General features: G+C 42.0%; 1 protein-coding gene and 1 long non-coding RNA gene across 5 annotated transcripts in view; both read left to right on the top strand.

Annotated features, from left to right (window-relative positions):
* Window positions 1-10471, top strand: part of WARS2 (tryptophanyl tRNA synthetase 2, mitochondrial) — a 96703-nt gene extending 86232 nt beyond the window's left edge. For all 4 annotated transcript variants that reach the window (XM_086717949.1, XM_025912147.2, XM_086717950.1 and 1 more), the window contains 2 exons: window positions 7114-7232; window positions 9943-10471. In XM_086717949.1, coding sequence (XP_086574075.1) covers window positions 7114-7232; window positions 9943-10391 — 568 coding nt within the window. In that variant the 3' untranslated portion in view covers window positions 10392-10471. The remainder of the gene's footprint in view (window positions 1-7113; window positions 7233-9942) is intronic.
* Window positions 10472-10688: 217 nt separating this feature from the next.
* LOC147578287 (uncharacterized) lies at window positions 10689-13607 on the top strand. The gene is made up of 2 exons (XR_015255035.1): window positions 10689-12597; window positions 12767-13607. It is a non-coding gene; the product is annotated as an uncharacterized LOC147578287 (long non-coding RNA).
* The last annotated feature ends 5459 nt before the right edge of the window (window positions 13608-19066 follow it).

Below are 19066 nucleotides of genomic sequence, written 5' to 3'. Positions count from 1 at the left end.
TGGGGTGGATCCCAAATAAATGTGGATACAACTAAGAACCGAACAAAAGGAAAAAACATGAGTTAGTCACCAGAGAAGAAGATCAGACACATTATTATGTGACAGAAGTTATAACAATCAAAATTATGAAAGGCTTTTGTTTTCTGTTGTATCTAAGGAAGCACAATCAGGATAAGTTAAAAAAAAGAGAGAGAGAGGAAGGAAGGATGGAAGGAAGGGAGGAGGAGGGAAGGAAGAGAAGGGAAAAAAAACTGGGGAAAAAAGACATATTAATATGGATATCATTATATAGGGCATAAATTTTAAAAGAGCAGCTCTAAATTATCTGATGATGAGGACAGAGGTTGAAAATATGAAGAGAATAAGGCCCATAAGTGAGCAGAATCAAAGACAGGCTGAATTAATGTGAAGTGTGAACCCAATGAATGAGAAGTAAGGGCCAAGATAAATTATAGGAGGTGAGGAGAGCAGTAGGAGCAGAGGGAGAAAAGACTAGAAACAAACAAACTAAAATCAGAGGAAAAAGCCAAGCAGGGCAATAGGACCAGGTGAAAAAAATTAAAACTTTTTAATCCTTTTTTCAAAACAGCACAACCTCACAGAATTGTAAGAAAAGAGGCACGGATCTCACAGAAAGCCAAGAGGCATGCAGAGTCATTATGAAAACTAAATGTGTTTTCTGTTTAGGTTGGTTGCTTTGTGGATCTGGAACCATTTTGACATGTGGAAATATTCATTTTGATGTGCCTAAAGTGTATTGATTATGGTAATTGCTTTTTCTATGTTAGCTGCAGTCCATTGTGATTTCCTATGGGCTACTGTAATTGCTTTTTAACCTGCCCTGTTGGCTAATTTGGTTTGGAGGAGTCAAAGTGACCTCTGCGCGTCAGCCTGACTAGAATCACAAGACAGAAGAACCAAAGTCCAGTCAAAGAAGAGAAACGTAGGAGGGGGGTGTTGTGTGTGTTTACCTCTGAGAGGCGCGCATGCGGGCTTATGGGCATGGAAGGAAACCTAAAAAGGAACATTTTTGGTTTTACCACTTAGGAAGCCAGTGACTTTCTGTGTGGAAGAGAACAATGGACAAAGCCAAGCAACCATTTTGTAGAACTTCCTAAATTCATTTACTGACCTTAGACAAAGAGAAACCACTTCCTGATCCATCGTCACGGTCCCTGTGCTTTGCCTGTCCGTTAATTATTCTGTCTCTGTTTTTGCTTAAATTAAAGGGGTTCTCAGAATTCCTATAACATGCTATTTATACCTGGGGATTGCCTAATCAGATATGTGAACCATCAAATTTGTTTTCTATATGTATCAGGATCGCTGCCCAGGTCTGTGACTGTCTCTGGGATTATATGCTGGTATTTATGTTTGTGGTATAAATCACCTGGCAAAAAAGGAAAGTGATCCTGGCTTGAAAAAAGTCACAATGTACCTCTCATCAAGGTCCCTGATGGTATCAGTCTTTTACCATTTCATACTTCATCATGTCAGATATTAATGAATATCTATTATATCAACAGCTAGTGTTTATTGAGCTCTACTGTCCAGTATTATGCTTGCTTATCTCCTTTAATCCTTGAAACAATCTTATGAGGTAATAAGCACCATTATGACACCCAATTTACAGAAAAGTAGGAAGCTTGGCTATGGTAACTCACCTAGTAGCTGGTGGAGCTGGGATATGAACTCAGATAGTCTGACTTCTGACTCTGTGCTCTTATCTTATACTGATGACAAACCGATCTTACTATGATTTTTCGCTTGGTATAAATCTATATAGGTCACAGTGCCCTCCTCTTAAGATCATTCATTTATTCAATAAATATTGTCACTTGATCTTAACCAAAAGGCCGAGAAGCCATTACTTACTCAACAAATAATTGTTGAGCTCCTCAAATATGTCAGGCAATTCCTGTAGGTACTGGAAATAGATTCAAAAAGAAGACAAACAAGCTTTCTAAAAGCTTATTTTTCAGCCGGAGAGAAAACAATATACAATTAAATAAACAAATGAAAGAACATAATTAGATTAGGATTCATACTATAAAGAAAATAAATAGGATATGTGGAGAAGAACAAGAGGGAGAAATCAACATTGGAGAGTATGGCTGGGGAAGGCTTCTCTGAGGAGGTGATATGTAGGCTGAGACCTGAAATAAAGGAGCCAGGCTGAGGCAGCTAAGGGAGGAACATTCCCAAATTCTGGAAGAGCCTCACACGCTCACCCAGGTCACTGATACGACCTGTTCGTGGGATTTCACTCCTTACTGCTCCTGACTCTTCTGTTTTGTGTTTGGTTTTCTTTATTTCATGAATTCACTTCTTTTCATTTGATCGGTTTTCTGTCACCACCTATGTTCTCCGTTTCGTGGTCCTGCTTTTATCTTGTGGCATGATGCCTTTTTGAATCCCATCGAGGGAACCAAGCAGTTTTCTTTTTTTTTTTTTTTATGTTTATTTATTTATTTTTGAGAGAGAGTGAGCGAGCACATAAGTGGTGGAGGGGTAGAGAGAGAGGGAGATAGAGAATCCCAAGCAGGCTCCACACTGTTACCATGGAGCCCGACGTGGGGCTCAATCTCACGGACCTTGAGATCATGACTTGAGCTGAAATACAGAGTTGAACCCTTAACCAAGCAACACCACCCAGGCGTCCCAAGCAGTTTTCTTTAAAATGCAAAACTATCTGTTTCTTGTAAAAGCTCGCTTTCAAATGTCTGATCTTCCTCAGGATCTAAAGGGTAAAGTCCCCCTTCCCTTGTTCCACAGTACTTTTCACGGTCCCATATTGGGCTCTTTTACTTGTCTGTCTGAATTTTATGGGCCGGGTGTTTTAAATCCATATTGGAACAAGGGAACCTTTCAAATAACGTCTGCCAGTCTACGAAAGGCCCTTGTGTCCACCTTCTGCCTCCCTGGCCGCTAGTTGAATTCCCTGCCCAGAATTCAACAGGAGGGCAGGACAGTGTGTCCAGTTGCACATGCCAGTCAGCTAGGTTGGTACCGCTGGCCCGAGAGAGAGCTTTCTCCTACCACCTGTCTGGCTCTTTCACTCTCTGAACAGAGGCATTGCATGCAAAAGAGTCTTCACCAGGTTACACTGCTCCCATGTCGCTTTCTGCTTCAGTGTCTCACCTTCTGCGCTTCCCTTTTTCATTCAACACCTGTAACCTGAGTGCCGTCCTTCGCTGGCCGGGATGTGTTCTGTGTCCTGGGTCCGGCAGTGGCCAAGACAAACAAGGCCCTGCCCTCGTCCCTCGTCCCAGAGAGCCCTCGTCCCAGAGAGCCCAGAATGAGCTCTCGTCCCATTCTTGCGAGGATACAGTGCACCCTGACCTGCTCCTGCCGCCTCCGCTGCGTGTCTGGTTACTTCCTCTTGTCGTGACTGAGTGTCTAAAGAGTCAGGCTGATGAGACAAGGGCCGCCCTGGCGGCAGCAGAGGGGTGTCTGCCCCCATCCCGCGGGGCATGGGTTTCCAGCAATGGGGGCTCTCGCTCTGACCCTACATGGCCACCAGCTCCACCAGTCACTCTTTTCAGTGCTTCTGTTGATCCTCACGGTTCATGAAAAGTCTTCTCAAATTCCGTCTTCAGGTGTAACTCTTGCTGCTAGTTTTAAGTTATTTATAGTTTCTTTGCCTTTATGGGTATTTTAATACGAAATTGACATAGGTTCTCTTGGAATATAGTGCCGACCTGCAATGTTGGTTCTCCGATGTTGCGTTGGGGAGTAAATGTGGGATAGTCAGTGCCAACGTCTAGCAGGAAGGCAGAGATATAGTCCTAAGCCTTCAGAGACACAGCAGAGCTAGAGGCAGAGCCCCAGAATCATCAGAGGAGAAGGGACGTGTAGATCCCCAGGGGAAAGCTGATGAGCTCTCTAGTGATGAGAGAGAACCAGTGAGCCAAGATGATGTTTTTAGAAATATCAACACTTAATGGACAAAAGGGAGAGAAAATAAGCTACACATTGCTCTCTGTTGATTCTGTTTCTTTTTTCCTCCCCTGTGAAAATGTATACATACATAAATAAATATTCATCAGGTCTTGATTATCCGCTTTGCCAAACAGATGACCCTGGGCTTTTTTCCCCTCACAAACGTCCCCTCTTTGGGGCCAAGCTAGAGAGAAGTTGGAATGAGAGTCAGGTCACGGGCGAACCTCTGGCTGCATAGGCAATGTTCGTGAGCATCCTTCCGAAATACGGTGTAGTACCATTTTAGAATTATTCCCTACATAGCTACCGGTGTCTGAAGGCTTACAGACTTCAAGCAACTCCACTAAGCACACGTTGTCTCATTTCACCTCCACAATAGTATGGGGTAAATATTATTACTCCCATTTATAGTGAGAAAGTTGCCTATGATAGGAATTCTATGATTTACCCAAAGTCACACAAAACGAGAGTGGCAGAGTCAGGATTTGAAGCTCAGAGCCTGAGCTCTGAGGGCCATATTGCATTCCCACCCCACCCCATCCACACACACACACATGCACACAAACATGCACACATGCACACAGGGCAACTGCATGGGTATTTGAGGGGCTGTATGAAAACAACTAATATTCAGAGATTTTTTTTTTAATAAATAAAATATATTACTTCCATGCAAAAGAAGTGTCAGAGTTGCTTTCAAACCTATACTTACTTACTCTAAACTTCAAAACATTTATCAACATTCATTTTGGAAATACACTCTGCGTTATTTTATGACAGAAACAAATATTAGTTTCATTAGCTGACAATCATACCTTGTTATTGACCAGAAAGTACTAAACATACATTCACCAGATTTACCTCCACAGGACTTTTGGGTTATTGTAAAAGATTATTTTTTTCACTCGAATCAAAATTTCCCACTATATGAATATTCAAAAGAATCTGCTACAAAATCATGTAAATTCTTTACGGTTCTATAACTATAGCACAGGAATATTCTTTTTTTTTTTTAATGTTTATTTATTGTTGAGAGAAAGAGTGCGAGTAGGGGAGGGGCAAAGAGAGAGGGAGACACAATCGGAAGCAGGCTTCAGGCTCTGAGCTGTCAGCACAGAGCCCAACACGGGGCTGGAACTCACAATCTGTGAGATCATGACCTAGGCCAAAGTCAGATGCTTAGCTGACTGAGCCACCCAGGTGCCCCAGCACAGGAATGTTCTTATGCAGCTATTAAAAAATTTTATTAATGAAGACCACATAGAAACATGGGAAATACCCATTATGTTAACATGAAAGATGGTATGCATATTATACTGCAATTATGTAAAAATATGCATCCATAGAGACAAGAACAAAGACTAGAAAGTAATTGGCAAAAATAAAAATGATTGCAAAATGAGGGATATTTCAGATGTTTTCAAAATGTTCTCCAGTGTTTTACTATATTAAAGTAGCCAGTCTGTACGCTTTGTTTGCTCATGCTCTGGACAGCTTTGTGAAGTAGACCAGTAAGTAGCCTGTGGGCAGTAATTCACAAGGGAAACATAAGATCTCTGCCAGTTTTTTAAGGACCACTGCTTAACCACAGGGATAGGAGATTTTCCTCTATATAACAAAGTAGAATAGTTTTCCTCTTCTGAGGCTGTTTTAAAAAGTTGTTATTTTCCCACTCAAAATGTACAATTATCGTGTAAATATCCAAATTCACTTTGAGGCAGCTGTTTTCACAGGAAGAACATGAAACTGTTTTGATCAAGAAACAACAGCACTTTATTATCTATATTATCAAACGTAAACTCCCCAACCAAGTATTAAAGACTTAAAATCTCCTATGGGGCGCCTCGGTGGCTCAGTCGGTTAAGCGTCCCACTTCGGCTCAGGTCATGATCTTACGGTTCGTGGGTTCGAGCCCCGCGTTGGGCTCTGTGCAGGCAGCTCAGAGCCTGGAGTCAGCTTCGGATTCTGTGTCTCCCTCTCTTTCTGCCCTTCCCCTGCTCAATTCCTGTCTCTCTCTCAAACAAGTAAACATTTAAAAACAGATAGATAAATAAATAAATAAATAAATAAAGACTTAAAATCTCCTGTCTCTTTCCCTAGTAATGCTTCCCCATCGAGACTTCTCTGTAATGGCTCATTGTTCCCTTGTTTGACATGCTGCATCATGATCCAGCACTGCAAATTTTATATATGGGATTAAAATAACCATTAGTGAAGCTCCTATATTCTGACATCTTTGTCTCACATCTCTATTTTTTAATAAAATGAAATAATAAAATAAAATAAAATAAAATAAAATAAAATAAAATAAAATAAAATAAAATAAAATAAAATATTGCGGGATACAATTCAGGTCTCCTTTTTGCTTTTCCCCAGACCCACTGCCCTTCCCTCCTCCTCTGGGGGCAGCTACAGTCATGGCTTTGTGCAGGGGTGGGGGCCGCTTCCGTGTGTCATCCTACTTACATATGCAGCTGTAAACAATAGACAGTACTTTAAGATCTGCACGTCCGTGTACTCTACGTGTCTTCTGCGACTTGGTTTCTTCATTCAACATTGTTTTCAAGATCTGTCTGCATTGTAATGATAGATTTGTTCATTTATTTCAAGTTCCCTGCAGCATATTAATTGTGCTGTGATTGCAATTCACTGAAAAACGAAGGAGCATATTCCAAAAAGATCTTGAGTTACTCCCTGTATGACAGGGAGGAAAAACCCTTGCCGGAAGAGCTTTCTGCCATCTTTGATTTGAAGAGTGGATTGGAGCGGCTTTCAAGTGTGAGCGCAAGCTCTGGAGTAAAAAGCATCTGGCCAGGGCTAGGGTAATATGTGCTGACTGGGCGAGGGAACAGGAGTGGTTTTAAAATACAATTATGCTTAGAGCATATGCTATTTAAGATACCATTCCTCCCTCCCAGCAAGATCCTGTCACACTGGTGTTGATGGCTGTATTCTTCTGCTATGGAAGAAACAGAACTAGAGTTGACAAATGTCTCTTTGGCATTTGTCTGATACGTAGATAAAGAATTGGGCCTCAATATTCCCTCTGTAGTTGGTGAACATTTGTTGAACACCAACAGTGAAATAGGCACAGGAAAGGCAGCTGCTTGCAATATCATCTCAGTATAAGCAGGAGCCTTGCTGAGTGTTTCTGTCTGTCTTTTATTAAAGGTCCACACACGTTCCTGTCGGGGAGGATCAAGTCCAGCACATGGAGCTAGTTCAGGATCTAGCACAAGGGTTTAACAAGAAGTATGGGGAGTTCTTCCCGGTGCCCAAATCTATCCTAAGTAAGTAACACACATATGACTGTTAAATCAGGCCATGTTTCCAAGACAGGACTGGATAATGGACCAAGGCTTGGGATTTCTCCGGGGCTAAACTTGGCTTTCTTGTGGACAGGCTTCAGGATTTGTAACTAGAATCCCCATCTTTCTCTGTACTGTGGTAGACCTTGTTAGATTATTGGATAAAATAACTAAAAAAGTTTGAAAAGTATGGGAAAGGCTAAAAATGAAAAATAATCAAATTCATTAAATTATATAATATGCATATATATATATTTGGTAAATTATATAATATTTTGAGAGTATGAGAAAGACTTAAAATGGAAAATAATCATTTTTATTAAAAAGGATTATATAATTTACCAATTATATATATTTGGTAAATTATTTTATATGTATATTGAAAACATATTAATAAATCAATGTGCTAATATTGTATTATTAATATATCGTATATTAATATTTTATATATTTAATACTTTATAATGAATTACATATATATATGCACACACATACTTCCCTGGTTTATGGATGGGGATACTAATGGTTGGCAAAGCTAATTTTGCATCCAAGTCATATATCAAGTTGGTGGCAAAGCTCTTCTGATTTCTTTTTTTTTTTTTAATGTGTATTTATTTTTGAGAGAGAGAGAGAGACAGAGTGCAAGCGGGGGAGGGGCAGAGAGAGAGGGAGACACAGAATCTGGAGCAGGCCCCAGGTTCTGAAAACTCTTCTGATTTCAAAGCCAGTCGACCTTGCCTTCCCTGCTCACAAGAAAACAGTCAGAAGACTGAGAACTGCTGAGTCATCAGCTAGATAAAACAAGAGGGCACTGATCGTTCTCACACTCTCCCTTCCTAAATGCACGACATCGACAGAATGTACCGTCCACCCAGTGGATCTGACATGGCACCTGCAGCTTGTGAGGTAGTACTGGTCTGGAATCTTCTTGAGGAAAGAAGCTGTGAATCTCTATCAATATTTCAGTAGCGATGCAGATTTGTGGCAAGGGCAGAGATCACTGAGCCCAATTAAACTGAGCGTTTATTAAACTGACTGCATTTACGTGGGCCCAGTATCTGATCAGAAGCAAAAGGCAGGTATAAATTTCTAAGCTATTGCAACAGTTCGCACAAATAAAAACTGGGCCTTCCATGCATTGAAACCTTCTTTTAGCAACAAGTAATATTTTAATGCTTTTGCCTATTATTGTTTTTCCTATTTCAACTTGATATGTTTCTGTAATAGCCATAAAATAGGCAATTATTAAAAACACTGGTTTATAAAGCACAGCTTAACATCTTGATTCTATCAGAGCAGTAAGTGAGTCACTTCTGTGTGTGTGTGTGTGTGTGTGTGTGTGCGTGCGTGTGCACACACACGCGTTGGTATATACTTATATAACTGTGGATAAAGAAATGAAAGCATTGCCACAGATTGTTAAAATTTGTTGGGGGCAGGAAGGGCAGTGGTTGTAAAGGGCAGAGAGTGATTAGCTAATAGAGAAAGAGAGAAGGAAAGAAATAGATCAGACTTTTTAAAAAGGTAGGCACAGCTAGGTATGATTGATATATTTTCATTTGTGTACGATTATACATTTTATGAGTATATATGCATTAAGAGATGCATGAAAATATGATCAACAAAATGTTAACAGTATTATTACATATTACAGGGGATCTTTATTTTCATGCTTATATAAATGGCTTGAATTTTTCACTATGAGTATTTGGTATTTATATAATCAGATAAAAATAACAAAGTCATTTGGCAAGAAATAACAAGTGTTGGCGAGGATGTGGAGAAAAAGGAACCCTCATGCACGATCGGTGGGATGCAAACTGGTGCGGGCACTGTGGAAAACAGTGTGGAGGTTCCTCAAAAAATTAAAAATAGAACTACCGTATGATCTGATAATTTTACTGTTGGGTATTTACCCAAAGAAAAGGAAAACACTGATTCAAAAAGATATATGCACCCCTGTGTTTATCGCAGCATTATTTTATTTATAGCCAAGATATGGAAGCAACAACCTAAGTGTCTGTCAACAGGTGATGGAAAAGGGGGATGTGGTGTATATATACACAATGGAGTACTGCTCGACTATAAAGAAGGATGAGATCATGCCATTTGAGACAGGCTGGGTGGACCTAGAGAGTATTATGCTAAGTGAAGTAAGTCAGACTGAGAAAGACAACTACCACATGATTGCACTCATAAGCGGAATCTTTTTTAAAAGAGTCAACAAAAAGCAGAATCAGGCCTATGAGTACAGAGAACAAACTGATGATTCCCTGAGGGGAAGGGGGTTTGGGCCAAACGGGTGAAGGGGAGAGGGAGGTACAGGCTTGTAGTTATGGAATGAAGGAGTCGGGGGAACAAAAGGCACAGCGTAAGGAATGGGGTAATAGCATTGGAGGGTTAGATGGGTAGATGGGGTAATAGCATTGGAAGGGACAGGCGGCAGTTATACTTGCGGTGAACATGGCATAATGTCTGGATTTGTCAAATCACTACGTTGTACGACAGAGTTGGTGTACGACTGTGTGTCAACCATACTCACTAATAATAATAATAATAATAATAACAACGTCATTTGGTATTCTCTGCACGTTTTAAGATCTAGACACTGACATTCCTGGTGATGTTTTCTGATTTTGGTGTTGTCTTCTGGTTTTGGTTTCGGTGTGTGTGCGTTGGCGTTTTCCCCCAGCATCGATGAAGAAGGTCAAATCCCTCCGTGATCCTTCGGCCAAAATGTCCAAATCGGACCCTGATAAACTGGCCACCGTCAGAATAACGGACAGCGCGGAGGAGATCGTGCGGAAATTCCGCAAGGCTGTGACGGACTTCACGTCGGAGGTGACCTACGAGCCGGCCCGCCGGCCGGGGGTCTCCAACCTGGTGGCCATCCACGCGGCCGTGACCCGCCTCCCCGTGGAGGAAGCGCTCCGCCGCGGCGCCGGCATGGACACGGCCCGCTACAAGCTGCTGGTGGCCGACGCTGTGATTGAGAAATTTGCGCCAATTAAGAGGGAAATTGAAAAACTGAAGATGGACAGGGGCCACTTAGAGAAAGTTTTACAGGTCGGGTCAGCAAAAGCCAAAGAATTGGCACACCCCGTGTGCCAGGATGTGAAGAAATTGGTAGGGTTTCTGTAGGAAGCTTCAATCCCAGAAAGGCGTTTATGCCTTGTGGTCTGTGCACTCCAATAAAGGCAGCTTTCCTCACAAACGAAAAATTGTGGCTTGGGGATGTTTAATTTGGTACCCATGATTATTTGCTTCATTTGATAAATAATGATTTGTAGCCTTCAAATAGAGCAGTATTCTAAATCATCAGCAAAATGCTGTGGCTAAAGGAAGGGGGGAGTGGGGGAAGAAGGAGGGAAGGAGGGAGGAGGGAAGGAGGGAGGAAGGGAGAAAGGAGGGAAGAAGGGAGGGAGGAGGGAGGGCAGGCAGGCATAAGTATCTGAACCCTCAATTATTTGAGGCACATTCCTTACCCTGAATAGGTACACAAATGTGATTGAGCTGAGCAGCAATTTGGCAAATGGAGGTATCATTTGTGTCTCCAGAGTACGTATTACTAGGCTTGCTCCACTTTATGTGTCCCAACACTTTGAAATGTTGTTATTGTTGTTGTTGTTGTTGTTATTGTTTAAGTAATCTCTGTGCCCAGCGCCCAACATGGGGCTCACACTCATCACCTGGAGATCAAGAGTCACACACTCCCCGAACTAAGCCAGCCAGGTGTCTCTCTGTCCCAAACCTTTTAAAAAGTAGTATATAGAGTCTAGAATCCTTAGGATCCCATTTGGGCCAATTTGTATTGAGATCTTATAAAAACTCAGTTGATATATATTATGATTCATTTGTCACTAAGATAGTGCCTGCCTAAATGTATTTAAGCTGCTTAAATTGCTCCCTATGAGACCGCGTTGACTGTCCTAACAAGTTGTTTTGTTTTGTTTTAATTCAGAAACGCATGATACAGTCTTCTGAGAAGGTTGCATTTCAACTTGATTTATTTCTAGTGCAAGAATGCAAGTTCCTGGATTCTGTTTGTACTACATGCTTCCTTGCCTTCACCTCTAGTTCAGTATCACCACCCCTCTGGGAAGTATATGAGGGGGAATGCCATTTTACACCCAAGGACAGTGAGGGTTAGCTTGTGCAAGATCACTCAGTAAGAAGAAAGTGCAAGATAAAAGCCTTCACTCCTTAAAGAGTAGTACTTTTCTCATCAGCACAGAACCAAAAGAGGCCACGCGTATGAGACTCCAAACATTCTTATTTTGAAGGTGATTACTCGAAATGTAAGACCTGAGCTATGGAGGCTGTTTATATCGGTAACCCAACCAATGGCCGCCTGCTTTAAATTTGCTCAAAATCCCCAAGGCAAGTCCTGAGCCCTGTCTCCTATGTTTTATGCAGAGACACCTCAAAGTATATTTTGCCAGACTACAAGAATAGTGAGGCCTGCCAGATCAGATTTTCCCAGTTACCAGAAGCTTCTCACCTCACCTCTACTTCAGCCTCTCTGAGTCATAACCAGTCACCCTAAAACCTAGCTTCTCTGCACTTTCTGAATATGGAAATGACAATCCTGACTTATGACACCAGGACCTGTTAAAAAGATTGATTTTGTAAGAAAAATTGCATGTAAGTTTTTTGCCAGTGGGTACCATGGCCACTTTTATACATAAGAGACTAGTATGTTAGGCAAAGAATTTGTACTCATATTTTTTTTAAGTTTTATTTATTTTCAGAGAGAGACAGAGTGAGGGGAGGGGCAAAGAGAGAGGGAGAGAGAGGATCCCAAGCAGGCTTCACATTGTCAGCCTGGAGCCTGATGCAGGGCTCGAACTCATGAACCGTGAGATCGTGACCTGAGCCGAAATCAAGAGTCAGACGCTTAATTGACTGAGCCACCCAGGCACCCGCCTTACTCATGTTTCTTAAGAGAAAAAAGTAGAGTGGTCTTCTTAGAAGAACAGATATAAAAACACAAGATGCTGCATCCTGGAATCCACCCCAAGTCCAAATCCTTTTTGGGATCTTTTCTTGGAAGGGGTATCTATAGTCCTAGAACTTCTTTGGGCATATTTCCTCCAAAGCTCTTTTTTTTTTTTTTTTTTCCTTTCAAAGGAACCGTAGTATGAATACTGGAAAATGAGAAAATTAAAGATGGATCTACCAAACCAATTTGTGTGTGTGTGTGTGTGTGTGTGTGTGTGTGTGTAACCCACTTACAACACCTTTCATCCACAGAACTAAAGGCACCATGGAAAGGACCGCTGAGGAGAAAAACTAGGGGACTTGTGATAACTTCCAAAGAACAAAGCCCTCACAGGCGAGGGTGAGGGTGAGTGTTCTGCTCTTATTGTCTTTGAAAGTGACCTGAGGGCTCATCACGTCCAAAATCCACGCGCATAGTGATTGAGAGATGTGCCCAGTGATCTCAGGAAGTAGAAAAATGAGCCAAGACAAGAACCTAGATCTCTTCTCACATCCTTTCCACCTACTATTTGCAGGCCTCAGCACAGTCTTTTCACAGAGATGAAGAATTGGAAGTCTAACCAGTGGCTCACCTCAGGAGGTGATTTTAATTGTCATTTTCCATATGTTTTGTGGAGAATTAAAATGATGAAAGGTATTTCAGACGGCAGTAATCATGGCCACGTAACTTGGTGTTCTGGAGCTCTGGCAACTGACAAACCCCATTTCAAACCCACTTTGACTGACTGTCGCTTGGAATACATTGGGAGTATCTTGTCCTTTGTAGGTGCCTCACAAACATTTATGAAAATAATGTCAGAAAATGAGTTAGAGAGATCTATTGAGGTGTGGGTTGTGTTTCAGAAACCTTGATGCTGATCCTAAAACACTAAATAACACTCCCGAGTTCTCACATATATCAGGCACCATGCCAAGTGTCTTACCACAGTGCTTTCCCAGGTGTGGTTCCCTGACCCGCAGCCTGGGCACCACCTGGGAACTTGTCAAGAATGCAGATTCTCTGGGGGCGCCTGGGTGGCTCAGTTGGTTTGGCGTCTGACTTCAGCTCAGGTCATGATCTCACAGTTCGTGGGTTCGAGCCCTGCGTCGGGCTCTGTGCTGACAGCTCGGAGCCTGGAGCCTGCTTCGGATTCTGCGTCTCCCTCTCCCTCTGCCTCTCCCCCACTCAAGCTATGTGTCTCTTCCTCTCAAAAATGAATAAATATTAGAAATTAAAATTAAGAAAAAGAATACAGATTCTCTAGCTCTACCCAGACCTACTGAGTCAGAAATGTGGGGAATGAACCCAACAATCTGTGTTTTAACAACCTTCCAGGTGATCCTGATGAACAATAAACTTGGAGAACCACTGCTTGATGTGTATTCTCTCATTTAATTCTCTATCCCAATACAGTGATACTATTGTCAATTTCGTATTACCAAGGATGAAACTGAGGCATGAGAGTGCTCTGTAGGTGCTCACCAGCCTCAGTGGCTATCGGCTAGTGGACTGGACAGTGCAGATAGAGAATATTCCATCATCACCAGAATGTCTACTGGACAAGGCTGTGTGAAGCATTCAGCTTACTGAATTTGCTTGTAGCAGGTCAAACACATATAGGTCAGGACTCTCCCCGGAGAGTTCTTCAACTAGAGAATTCATGAAGATGTTAAAAGGATGAGTTAAGAATGACAGACCATTGAGTTCCCCAAACAATACTTCAGTAATAAGAGCTAACATGTATTACATGCACTTGCTCTGTGCTGGACACTTTGTGTGTTTAGACGCAATATCTCATTTAATATTTCTATCAGGCTATATGATAGGAATTATTAGTGCTGCTTTTTCAAGTAAGTAAACAAAGAGCAACTTGCATAAAGTCCCACACGTATTAGTCTCTAGTATCTCCTAGTTAGGAGCTCGCTGATATCCCTTAACTAGTATGCCCAAGGGAGGGGTCCGCCCCTCCCTGACTAGTCTAGAGTCTTCTCTCAAGCACTTGTGATCCTCTCCTGTGTGTCCCTTGACCTTAGCCCTCACTTCTCCCTCCTTGCCTCCTTCCTTCCTATGCTTCTTGCTTCAGTGCTCCTACAATTCTTCCCCAAAAGTTCTTCGTGTGTGCACCCAGCGGGTCTAGTTTGCTTTTTCCTGCAGCCTTTATTTTCCCCCAGTTCTCACCGTCACGTGCTGTGTGCCCGTGTTCCTAGCTTAACGGCGGTGACTGTGCCACGTGGCGGCTCTTGGTCTCTTTCACATGACAACTCTGTTCTCATTGCCTCTGTGTTCTCCCTGTGTGATCAACATGCTCTTTTCACTCTGTCAACCAGAGGGGTCTTTTGGAATGTCTTCGGCCGGCAAGAGTCCATTCTTCCCGGAAGTGGAGCTGAAAACAGATTGCCTATCACTACCATGTCACTTTTCCAAGTACCCCCATAGGCAGAACAACCTGGAGGCTCTACTGTTAATCATTTAAAGTTCTCATCTGTTAACTTCCAATAATTCTGCTCTACTGGCGAGGCAGGGGTTGCCTTCTTTGTCCAGGAAGGAAACTGGTTTAGAGCTTCGGTGACTTATCCTCAGATATGTAATTCAGCATTGTGACAAACGTTTACGTAGGGCCTCCTTTGTGAAAGGCACAGGGGAAATACAATATGCCAGTAGGTTAGAGGAGGACCCACAGAGATGCTAGCTGGAAAATAGCATAGGAATGAAAGATTGACCAAGATGTTTGGGGAAGGAATAAAATAGATAGATGATAGGAGAAAGGGCTTTCCACTCAGAAACTAGGACACAGAAACATGAAAGCATTTAGGGAAAAGCAAATCCATACAGTAAATGGCAAAATGAGAATGGAAATACAAGGTTAAACTATACAAAATTGTCAACATTGGATTGTTATTTTTTACCAAAACACCAGTAGTGCAGTGTGGACCAACCTCATCTATCCAATGAAAAAGCATTTTGTCAAGCACCTGTTTTACAGGTACCATCAAAGCACCAAGAATTAGAAATGAGACACAGTCTCAAGAGATGTCTCTCAGAGATGAACATGGAAAGCCAGTGAGAGGTAGAACCAAAGGCTTCTGGGTCTTGTACCTTTCCTGGACACACGCCATTAACTATGGCATTTAATTATTTGAAAAATGGCTCACTCGGTGTCTCTGAAATAAACAGAATATTTAGTATTTGATATAACCATGTTGGCTCTGTAGGATGTAGACTCTTTTTTTTTAATACCCCCCCCCCATCCCTACCCACATACACACATGGTAAACCAGGCTGACGGTCATCATTTTCTGAAAGTGTTTCTGAAAAGCCCATGGTGTGGCTTTAAATGACTCTATTTAGAATAACTTGATCTGGGGCGCCTGGGTGGCTTGGTCGGTTAAGCGTCCAACTTTGGCTCAGGTCATGATCTCACGATCCATGAGTTCGAGCCCCGCTTCGGGCTCTGTGCTGACAGCTCAGAGCCTGGAGCCTGTTTCAGATTCTGTGTCTCCCTCTCTCTCTGCCCCTCCTCTGTTCATGCTCTGTCTCTCTGTCTCAAAAATAAATAAAAACGTTAAAAAAATAAAAAATAAAAAAAATTTAGAATAACTTGATCTGATTTTACATAGTCACTGTCTTATCATATCCACCTTAACCCCGTTTTCAAATAAAATTTTTAAACACGGGCTTCCTGGGAAGACAGCTGTGACTCTTCTTTTATCTGTGAATTCAGGGTGAAGAAATATGTGTGCCTGGCATTTACCACCAGATCGCCCCCCACTAGCCTGTCCACAGAGAAGCCTATCGAGAGCAACTGTCAGTTCAAATAGATTATCTAGAGAGTTCCCTTAGCTTTCAGCAGCCTCCCCACCACCACCAAAAAAAAAGGAAATCCTATAATAATTTAAACACACACACACACAAGTATTATGCGGGTAGTCCAGACATGACCACGGGACCAGACCTGGGGAGGGGAGAGGTGTTCCCACTAAGAACCAGACAGCCAGTGAGCAAGATGGGTGTTATTCTTCAGCCGTATTCTAGAAGAAATTTCTTATACTAAAAGGAGAGGTGAGTCCTTGTGGGAATGCAAAGCCAGAAAATTGGGTTTTATGATGGATTCCCCTCCTGGGAATTAACAAATTGCGGTATTTCTGAAGTTGCTGATTCCTGCATTGTCCTCCCTGGATCAGCCACTATTTTGACTTCCAAGCCATCCTCACACCTTCCACAGCTTTGTATTCTTCTTTTGAGGAAAGCACATCCTGATGCCCCTTTGACGTACTGGCACTTTCCTATGTCAAGGTAGACAGAAGAGTTTTTGCCTTTTGATCCATCTAAGTTCCAAAGTAACAACCTCTCTATTCAGCTTATGCTTCCCCACCCCCAGAAAACAATAGGTCCAGATACACAAAGAGTACTTACGGTACTTATGGTTCAGATTTTCATCATTTTACGTGTGGATTTGCCATAAAATTGTTGTGTGGCAACTCCTCACTATGCCCGCGTATCTAGTCTCTCCTTCCTTTTTAGTAATGGAATCCTCTCCCTTAGTTTTAGGAGAGAACATACTGCCAAGTAGGAACTACATTTCCCAGCCTACCCTTCAGCGAGGTATGGATCTGTGCGTTTGTTCTAGCCAATGGGATACGAGCAAAAGTGATATGTGCAATTTCTAAGACACAGCTTTTTTAAAGGAAGTTGCTTCCCCTTACCACCACCCCCCACTTCTGGAAGAGCCTGTTGGACCAATGGCTGGAAGACACAAGAGAAAGATAGGGGGAATCAACCCCTGAGCCTGGGTCCCCGGACTCAATAAGCAGTGCTGCCTCTCTGCCCTGGATTACACCACCTATCGCTGGACTGTTATGTGAGAAATAAACATTCATCATATTTAAGCCACTTTATCATGAGATCTCTTTGTACCTTAGCTATTATCCCAACTAATACACTCATCTTACTAGACTCTTTGTCTAATGTCTGCCTTCCAGTTGGGTTACTTCAATTCAACCAACATTTTGTGGGAGGCTTACCATGTGGTGAGACAGTGTTTTTCAAAGTAGGGTTCCCAGACCAGCGGCATCATCCTCACCTGGGAATTGTTAGATATGCTAATCCACAAACCTCTACCCCAGCCTTCCTGAATGAGAAGCTCTGGGGGTGGAGCTCAGCAGTGGGTTGTTTTTTTTTTTAAGTTTATTTTGAGAGAGAGCGAGCACGTGCTCATGTGGGAGAGGGACAGAGAAAGAGGGAGACAGAATCCCAAGCATGTGGGCCTCGAACTCAGGAAGAGTGAGATCATGACCTGAGCTGAGATCAAGAGTCGGAGGTTTAACCAAATGAGCCACCCAGGCGCCCCTCAGCAATCAGTTTTAACAAGCCCTTCAGGTGCTCTGGATACATGTTCATGTTTAAGAGCCACTGTGCTGGGGGATAAAAAAAGGATAAAAACTGGCCTCTGTCAAGGAATTTACATTAGAGAGTAGAAGGTGCAAATGGATAATCAGTCAGAAAAACATAATTATCGCCTTGACTGTTGGCTTATTTTCCTGTCTCCTCCTCCTTTTCATCAGATTAACTCAAAATATTTAGCTTAGGTTGTTTTTGTTTACATATGCAATTGTTTATAAACAGCCTAAAAATTTAGGTCATATGAGTGTATGCAAATCCTAAAGGGGGCGATAACTGCATAGGGTAAACAGAGATTTGATCATCAATATTAGAATTGATGAGGCTCTCCTGAAGCCAAGAAAGACAGGAGGAGGGAGTTCTTTTACACTGTGGGTAGTAAAATTACAGTACTTAGTTCCCTATGAAGGATTATATGGCCTAGAAATAAAAACAGGCAAGCATGGGTTAAATTCATGGGTGAGAAAGTCAGAAAATGGCATTGAGCACAAGATAGGAAGGTTCAAATTATTCTCAAAGTCTCTGACGTCGGTATCCTAAAAGGAAAGTACCATCTTTACTTCTCATCATAATCTTCAGTGTTCAGAATTCTAGGCTAGACCGGACTAGGCCAAGGTGGTATCGGTGATGGGCTCGAAAGGAGAATACCCAGGAATAAAGACTCCTGTGTTTAGTGTGTTTGTATAATACCTGTACACACTTCAGATTTAACGGGTGATAAAGGTAGAGGAAATAAAGGAGACAATGGATGCAATTCATAAAAGAATTTGTTATCATTCCAGAGTAAGGTCAGTTTGCCATGACTCTTATTAACAAGAGAAGAGACAATTCAGATCATCGAAATCTGTAGATAATCCAAAAATGACATGAAATATTATTATTACTAAACACAGCAAACTGATCTTATGTCTTTGGCATAGGAGCTACACACTTTAGATAGTGCTAACATGTAAAATAAGTGTTGTATGTCCCCAAACTGCCAAACTTAGGCACTTATCTCTTTGAGATAAGGAAGAGGCAGCAGTTAGCATTGCTGAAAGCTCTGTGAGTCTTTAGAAGAAAGGGTTTGATTTCCCCACCAACTGTTAGGAACAAACAGAAGTTATTCTAGCCCTGGCTTACATGTTTTCAAAATCTTGCAGTGTCTTTAAACTACCATCCAGTTTGGTAAGAGACAATCACTCTACTTCCTTCTTTCCCTCCTTTTCTCCTTAAGGATATTTCGTCTTCTTCCCCCAAAATACTGTCAGTCAGACGTTCTGTTCCAAATAACATGGAGGCAAAAGCATTCAACAGTCTATAGGTGAGCGAGCTCTTAATTGCATTTTTATTGAGAGCAAATTGAACTGTGTGGGCAGGCCAGAAAGGGACCCCTCTGTGAGGCTCCAGCAGCCCCACCATTGCACCCTCGCGAGGATTCACGTTACAAGAATTACAT

Source organism: Puma concolor, chromosome C1 (assembly GCF_028749965.1).
Source record: "Puma concolor isolate L17-30 chromosome C1, mPumCon1.1.hap2, whole genome shotgun sequence".
In the NCBI taxonomy this organism is placed as follows: Eukaryota; Metazoa; Chordata; class Mammalia; order Carnivora; family Felidae; genus Puma; species Puma concolor.
Note: the sequence above shows the minus strand (reverse complement) of the source record. Positions and strands in the feature narration are given on the sequence as shown.